Source organism: Saimiri boliviensis, chromosome 17 (genome assembly GCF_048565385.1).
Source record: "Saimiri boliviensis isolate mSaiBol1 chromosome 17, mSaiBol1.pri, whole genome shotgun sequence".
NCBI lineage: Eukaryota > Metazoa > Chordata > Mammalia > Primates > Cebidae > Saimiri > Saimiri boliviensis.
The window spans coordinates 31,467,561-31,475,432 of record NC_133465.1 but is presented as its reverse complement, the minus strand read 5'-3'; the positions used below and the strand labels follow the sequence as shown (position 1 = coordinate 31,475,432).

General features: G+C 56.7%; 1 protein-coding gene across 5 annotated transcripts in view; it reads right to left on the bottom strand.

The window, feature by feature from the left end:
* Positions 1-1,221: 1,221 nt before the first annotated feature.
* NOS2 (nitric oxide synthase 2) overlaps positions 1,222-7,872 on the bottom strand; it is a 45,904-nt gene continuing 39,253 nt past the window's right edge. For 2 of the 5 annotated variants that reach the window (XM_074388478.1, XM_010342029.3), the window contains 6 exons: positions 7,122-7,329; positions 5,481-5,568; positions 4,950-5,071; positions 4,386-4,534; positions 3,283-3,477; positions 1,222-1,800 (listed from right to left, as the gene is read on the bottom strand). In XM_074388478.1, the coding sequence (XP_074244579.1) occupies positions 1,696-1,800; positions 3,283-3,477; positions 4,386-4,534; positions 4,950-5,071; positions 5,481-5,568; positions 7,122-7,329 (867 nt within the window). In that variant the 3' untranslated portion in view covers positions 1,222-1,695. The other 3 variants (XM_074388476.1, XM_074388477.1, XM_074388479.1) reach the window with 2 other exon arrangements.

Below are 7,872 nucleotides of genomic sequence, written 5' to 3'. Positions count from 1 at the left end.
TTCGCCGGGTGCGGTGGCTCACACCTGTAATCCCAGCACTTTGGGAGGCCGAGGTGGGTGGATCACGAGGTCAAGAGATCAAAACCATCCTGGTCAACATGGTGAAACCCCATCTCTACTAAAAATACAAAAAATTAGCTGGGCATGGTGGCGTGTGCCTGTAGTCCCAGCTACTCGGGAGGCTGAGGCAGGAGAATTGCCTGAACCCAGGAGGTGGAGGTTGCGGTGAGCTGAGATCGCGCCATTGCACTCCAGCCTGGGTAACAAGAGCGAAACTCCGTCTTAAAAAAAAGTTGAGATGCCCTGGTCCGGGAGCGGACTCCCGGCCATGGTGCTGAGATGCACAGGGCACGGAGCTCCCAGGAGCCAGAGGCCAAACCCGAGATGGGAGCCGTGTGTTGCCAGGTCCCCAGGGGCCCCCTCGAGCTCCTTCCTCGGTTCTGACAGGAGAAGGAAACGGGGCTCAGTCTCTTAAGAGGTCTTCCCTGGCTGGCTCCAAACCCAGGAGGGACCCCATCCCGTGGGGTGAGGATGCTGTGGCCACACTCGCCTGGACACGCTGCCTTCCCCGGGGCCACACCCATACTGGCCAAACTTGAATGAGACAGGTGGCCCCAGAGCAAAACGCTAAGACAGTGTCCGGCCAGGCGTGGTGGCTCACACCAGCACTTTGGGAGGCTGAGGCGGGCGGATCACAAGGTTAGGAGTTTGAGACCAGCTTAACATGATGAAACTCTATCTCTACTAAAAATACAAAAATTAGTCGGGTGTAGTGGCACGTGCCTGTATTCCCTGCCACTCAGGAGCCTGAGGCAGAAGAACCACTTGAACCCAGGAGGCAGAGGTTGCCAGCAGAGCCAAGATCACACCACTGCACTCCAGCCTGGGTGACAGCGAGCCTTTGTCTCAAAAAAGAAAAAAAGAAAAAGACAGCGTCCAAGAAGCTCCAGGCCTCCCCTGCAGTGCTGGCCTCATGTAAGAATCCCACCCTCACCGCACCCCACGTCAGATCCTGTGAATGGGAGGCAGGCCCGCGGCCCCCGCCCGACCACAGGTCTTTGGATCATCACGAAGCTCCATCTGCTGCCCTCTCCTACCTGACAGCCATTTCAGAGGAGCCGTGGCCTGCCTGGGTGTCCCTCTGTGGGGGTGTCTGTCCAGGCCACAGCCCCCCATTCTGAGGTGAGTTTTCCCTACAAAACACCCACACACACATACAGAGCGATTAAAATAAAATGCAATTCATATAAATATCTCCATCAAGGAATCATACAGGGAAGGCCCAAGTGGCCGCTGGGAACAGTCTGGGTGTTAGTTTTTTAAATACAGAGGCATAAATAACTGTACACAGGGCAGTTAAATACACAGTGGCACGACAGCACCCCCTGGTAGTCACTTGCAGTGATGCACTCAGTAGCAGGTTCCATCTTTACCCACTTGCCAGGCCTGGCATTGAAGATTTCATCTCCGAGGAACCAGGGAGGCCCCAGCTTGAGAGAGAAGGTTCTGACCAATCCAGGGTGCTACTTGGCAGGTCAAGTAAAGGGCTTGATGGGGAATGAGGTGAGGAAACAGGATGTGAGGCTTCGGCATATCGCTTTCCTCCGTCTCCCCAGGCCCTGTGGCCTCGGATAACGGCAGAGCTGGCTCCGTGGTTACGTTCTGTGCCGGGAGCTTCGACCCCTCAGTGCGCCGTCAGAGCGCGGACATCTCCAGGCTGCTGGGCTGCACCGCCGCCCTGTCCTTCGCCTCGTAGGGAAATACAGCACCAAAGATATCTTCATGATAGCGCTTCTGACTCTTAAGTGGAGGCAGAGACCAAGGTGTCAAGTCCAGGCTGGGATGAGCCCCTGGGGTTTCCCAGCTTCCCTATCACGTGGACCTTCCCGAGCCATCTGTCTCCCCACTGTCATACTTAGACTCTAACCCCCGCTCAGCACCCGCTCTGGTGCAGGCCCTGTCGCCATCGCGAAAGCTTTACTTAGCATTCCCATTTCCTGCCAGCGCCCGCTGCCCACCCAGGATGCTCCAGGAAGTATGAACTCTGCGATAGACGTGTTTGGGAAATGCTACGTCCTTTCTCTTCTCCCAGCCTTGCAGGTCCCGAAGCACAGCCGCATGTTGAAGGCTCCGAGAAGTCTTGGAGTAAAGCCACATGCCTGCCTTGGCTGAGCTAAGCATGTCCCGGACTATTTGACTTTGGGACATTTTGGATGCCAAAGATCTACCAACCCATTCAACACATTTGGGGAAATGGTGTTATCTCCTCACTGTTCTTCAAACAAGCCAGGTGAACTCCCACCCGGGTCTTTGTGCCTGCTGCCCCCTCCAGAACAGCCCAGGGTGTTTCCTTCAGTATCCACGGGGCTCCTCCTCACCGCCTCAGGCCTATTCTCAAACTTCCTTCCAGTTCCGCCTTCCCTGGCCACCCTGTTTTAAATGACACTCCCCAGCGTTCCCCGGGCTGCTTCCCTGTTTTTCTCTGAAGCCCCACACCTCTTCCTTGTTTGGGTTTGTCAGCCCCCGTAGAAAGTAAGGAATTTTTGCCTGTTTTGTTTATTGTTCTATCCCTAGCACATAGTAGGTGCTCAATGAATGTTCAGTTGAACGTACAAATGTATGGAAGTGACAGTCACAGGCTTTGGAACCAGAGAGAGGCAGACTGAACTCTAGGCTCTCACAGTCCCTGCTGTGGCCCCCATAGGCCCCCTTCCCTCTGTCAAACAGGGTGCCTCCCTCAAAGTTCTCGGCAGGACTGAACGAAATGCCACATGAAAATCCTTGGCAAGCACTAGGCCCAGTGTAAGCCCTTGTAAATATCAGTATTATCTTAATCAATAAAACCCCATCCCTTCCTGCCGGGTGGATGAGGGTGAGTAGATGCCAGCCTGGCTGGAAATAGGAAGTGTGAGGCTCACTCGAGCCTGATGGTGGGGCCGGCCTCGCTCTCCCCAATGCTCACAGCCTTGCTTTGGCTACACAGATACTGTCTGAAAGGGAAGTTTGGGGAGAGGCCAAGGAGACTGTCCTGCCCCCATTCCACAGATGGAGAAATGGAACACAGTCACCCGACTTCTCAAAGCTGGCTGGCAACCAGACCAGGCCATGCAGCTGGGCTTCTGATAGCCCATCCAGCTCAGATCTCAGCCGCTGCTGGGATTCTCTTGGGGTCCAGAACTTTTCTGGGCCTGACTTCCCTGGGTCCACCTGCCACCCCTGGTCCTGGCTCCGATGGCCTGTGCCCTTGGCCAGTACCCTCAGCCCACATGCCCGCCATGATACCTTGAGCTGAAAGAAATAGTCCTCGACCTGCTCCTCATTCAAGTTCAGCTTGGCAGCCACCAACTGCTTCAGGGTGCGAGCCACATCCCGGGCCATGCGCACGTCCCCACAAACATAGAGGTGACCCGGCTCCTCGTGGAGCACACGGAGCACCTCGCTGGCCAGCTGCTGCCGCAGGATGTCCTGAACATAGACCTGAAACCAGAGGAAATGTTGGATCCAGTCCCTGGCCACTGGGGTCCAAGCTTGCAGGCGGCCCTGCTAGCCTCAGGGAGGCAGCGAGAGGGCACTAAGGGGTGAGTCCCTGTGGAGTGAGTCCTCTCCCAGCCAGGACCTTGCACAAGGCCAGGCTCAGGATGAGGAGGCACATGGGTGCCCTGGGGGCTGGGCTGGGATTAGAGAGATGAATGTCAGGCACAGTCCTGTCCTCGAGGGGCTGAGTGGGACTCCCAGAGGGTCTCTGAATTTGCCATGCTTCAAAGAGGCATCAATGATGCCAGTCCCCCCACCCGGGGCTCTGCCTACACCCCAGAAAAGGGAGCCTCTCTATGCAGACTGTCCATCAGGTCCCTGCAGGGGCGGATCCTGGGCTCCCCAGTTAGAAGGTCCAAGAGTCAGTCGGGGACTCTGCTCCTGCTCCACACAGGATGCCCAGTGGCTCCAGCACCGGGCACAGAGCACTGGGCCCGAGAGGTGCCCTGATGGGATGAATGTGTGAGGGCTGAGAGTCTATTTTGACACCCCACTCCCTTAGGGGCTGCAGAGCCTGTCTGAGGGCCATATGGAAGCATTGGCTGCCCTCCAGCCTTGCTGGGCTTGAGCGTGGCCAGCCTGGACCACCTCTCCCCGGGCAGTTGCGTGTCCCCGGGGCTCTGGGGTTAATCCATGTGTGACCTAGGTTAATCTTGAATCTCTCCAGCTTGTTGCTTCTGCTGGAAGAGAGGGCATAACGCTCTTTACAGCATCACTCTGATGGTTGTGAATTACCCGAATTTCAGAGCTCAGGAGCTGAAGACTCAGGGAGGCCAGTGGCCTGCAGGGACGCAGGGCTCACACTGGAGCCTGCGTGTATCATGCTTCACCTGCTTCGAGGCTGCGTTTACCTTGGGCTTGCCCGGCAGGCGGGAATAGGCTGTGTGCACCGCGTGCAGCACCCCCTTCCGGGCCATCTCCAGCATCTCCTCCAGGTAGATGTGGTCCTCATCTGGGCGGCGGCACCCGAACACCAGGGTCATGCGCCCTCCCTGCACTCCTGCAAGAGTCCCGGGCCGTTGTTATCATGTCTGCCACCAGAGGGCGTCACGGCTCCAAGCCCAACTGGAATTCTCACTTCACTCCCACAAGCATCCTATTTAATAGCACTATCCCCACTCTACAGATGAGGAAACTGAGGCCCAGGGCGTTCAGACCACTCATCCATCGTCACACACCCTCAGCCCATCAAAAGCAGGGACTGTCCCATTACCCCCCACTCCCAGGAGAGGGATCCCCGGCTCCGATGCGGGAGACGGGAAGGCGGCCATTCTCAACCACAGAGGCCGCACAGGGAGGCGAGCTTGGGATGCCTTCCCTCGAGAGAGGGCCAGGAGCCGTTTATGGGGCTGCGGTTCTGCTCCTAGGCAGGCGCTGCCCCTGGTGCCCTCCCACGTGGGAAGCCTCCAGCCTACCCTTGTGCTGGGAGTCGTGGAGCCGCTGCTGCCAGAAACTGCGGAACGGGGCGATGCCTGTGCCAGGCCCGACCAGGATGCAAGGATGGGAGGGGTCCTCGGGGAGCTGGAAGCCGCCGGCACTGAAGAGGACAGGAGAAGAGAGGGGCCAGTGCTCAGACACTCCGGCCCACGTGCACACAGGATGCCTGGGGAGCGGGGCCTGCAGGGGGCGGTAGTGAGGGGGGTGGAGGACAAGCTGCTCCAGTTTGATTGCCCACGCCCTGCAGGCCGCTGCGCTTCTGTCCGGGTCCCAGCAGCTGCCCCAGGTCCTTCTGAAAAAGGGCCAAGCTCACTGGACTCTGGGCCCCACCAGCACTGCTGTCACTGTTGTCCCTCCTAGAGACAGCAACACCACTATGACCCCAGTCTCTTCTTCACGGGCCAAGGGGCCCCGAGCGGCACCTAAACCCCAGATCCCTCCCTCTCCTCCCGGAACTCCCAGGGGTCGGCGGTCCCACAGGAGACGGAGTGGAAGGGGTGCTTGCTTACTTTCGCACAAAGCAGGGCACTGGGTCTTGGGGCTTCAGGCTGTTGAGCCACGTGCTGCAGACGCCGTGGTGCAGGGGACCCTGGCCATCTGCAACGATAACGCAAAGTGACCAACGTGCCCCCCTGCCCATGAGCAAACTGTACCAGCTGCTCCGCCCACACCACGGCCTCCCTGGACAGCCCCGCTCAGGCACTCTTCTTATCCTCCTGGTTCGGAGATCCACCCTCTGAGAGCCCAGAGCTGACGAAGGTTGAAAGGGACTTGGAGAGGCTGCAAGTTGCCCCTTCTGCCAATGCAGACACTGAGTCCGGGAGAGGAGGAGTGACTTGGACAAGGTCACTCAGGTAGGGGTGGAATCAGGCGGGCAGCTCAGGTTCCCTGACTCCTACTGCAGAGCTCCTTCCAAGGACTTTCTTCAGGAGCACTCCCAGCTCACCACTTAGCTCCGCTGACAGCAGCTGGAAGTGACCCGCCGGGTGGCTACTGCTGTGTGTCCTCATGAGTGTGACCCTTGCTGGGAGCAACCCTGGGTGGTGGATGAGTTCTGTGCATTTCTGCCTGTTCTGACCCCTCACTCTCCTCCTCAGTGGCCCCTCCTGAGCTTGTAGAAAGCCAGGAGGTTTCTCTGGGTTGCGTTCCCTTTTCAACGCCCAGCACTTGAAGGAGGCCTCCATCCAACTGCAATCCAAATTTGACTCTCGGGATTGAATCTTGCTCTCACAGGACATGCCTGCCTCTCTTCTCCTGGTCTGGGTGGGTGTTCTCCAGCAGGGCAAATAGAATCTCCGTCCAGTTTTTAGAAACGGGGTTTGTGCTTCCTAGAGGACAGAGGGCTCGGAAGTGTGGGCAGCTCCCAGCTTTGCCAACCTGAGCAATGCTCAGTTACAGAGGGCAGGGCAGGGCAGGGCAGGGGGCGGAGGCCAGTGTGGAGCCAAAGCCACCTGGACGAGATGTCGGCCTCCCCCCCTATGGCAGTGTCACCCCTCCTTCGTGGCCCTCGGTGACCCTGACCTTTCCTTCTTGGCTTCTGCACAATGAGAATCTAATCTAATTATTTCTATGCCCATCCACTGCTGCCTCTAGATGCTCCCTAAGGGTAGGGCTGGTGTCTGCTGTATTTCCACACCCACCCCAGTGCCGAGTATGGGAGTGTGAAATAAACCATCACTGAATGAGCTCAGTGAGCGAATGAACAGTCAATGCAGAATCTCCCCTGCACGATCAGAAAGACTTAAGAACCACTGGCCTCCCACCAAGGATTGGTGCTCTTCACCTCTGATCTCATTAAATTGTCCCAAGGGTAGTGGGACAGCGGAGCGTTAAAGGACTTGGACTCAGCAGTTAGACTATCTGGGCCCATCTCAGTTCTCTACTTGCTAACAGTGTGACTTTCTGTGCCACCTGTAAAATGCACACAGTACCTACCCCACATGGTAACTGGTCATAGACATACAGAAGGCTTGGTTTAGTGTCTGGTTCGTGGAGATCTCTCCCACACACCTCCTATTACTCTTAACAACTGTGGGCAGTGGGTGTTCCCTCCCTCCTCGACCTGATGAGGAAGCTGAAGCTGAGTTGATGAACAGATGCCCAATAAGGGGCGGGGTGGGGCTATTCCAGAGCCCCTGCCGCAGGCTCACCTTGGGTGTGGTACATGACCACGGCCACAGTCAGGTGGATCTCGGTGGGTGTGTGATCCCGGGAGGAGCTGATGGAGTAGAACCGGGGCTTCAGAATGGGGAGCTGGGAGAGCAGGAAGCCAGCAGACACCCGCAGGGATGGGAACTCCTCCAGCACCTCCAGGAACGTGGGGCTGTTGGTGAACTTCCACTTGCTGTACTCTGAGGGCTGAAAGCCAAGGGTGATGTGAGCGACTCAGGGCACCTGCCCCACTTGGGGGGAAAAGGCTGTCACAACCCAGTATTGATTGATTCATTCATTCGCTCACTCAACAAGTAAGTCCATGTGCCAGGCACTGTCCAGGGTGCTGAGACTACTGAGCTTGAGAAGAAATAGTTCCTGTCCTGGAGGAACTCAGGCCAGTACATTTATCTAACTTGTGTGACCTCCACTGTGAGCAACTCATGGGCAGGGGTCAAATCTTTGTTGTATTTTATTTGGGGCAAGGTTTGGAACCAACCAGACCTGGGTTCAAATCTTGGCTGGATGCCCTCACTAGCTGTGGAATCTCGTCCCAATCGCTTAAACTTTGTGAAACAAGGATAGTATTGCCTACCTTATGGGATGTTATGGGAATTAAATGAGAATGCATTTACCAAGTTAGTACACTGTAGTCACAAAATAATGGTGGTAGAGGTAGTTGGAATCAAGATAATTTGCTATAATGTTGACGCTAATAATGACAACCAGTGCCTTTTGCAAAGATTCGGA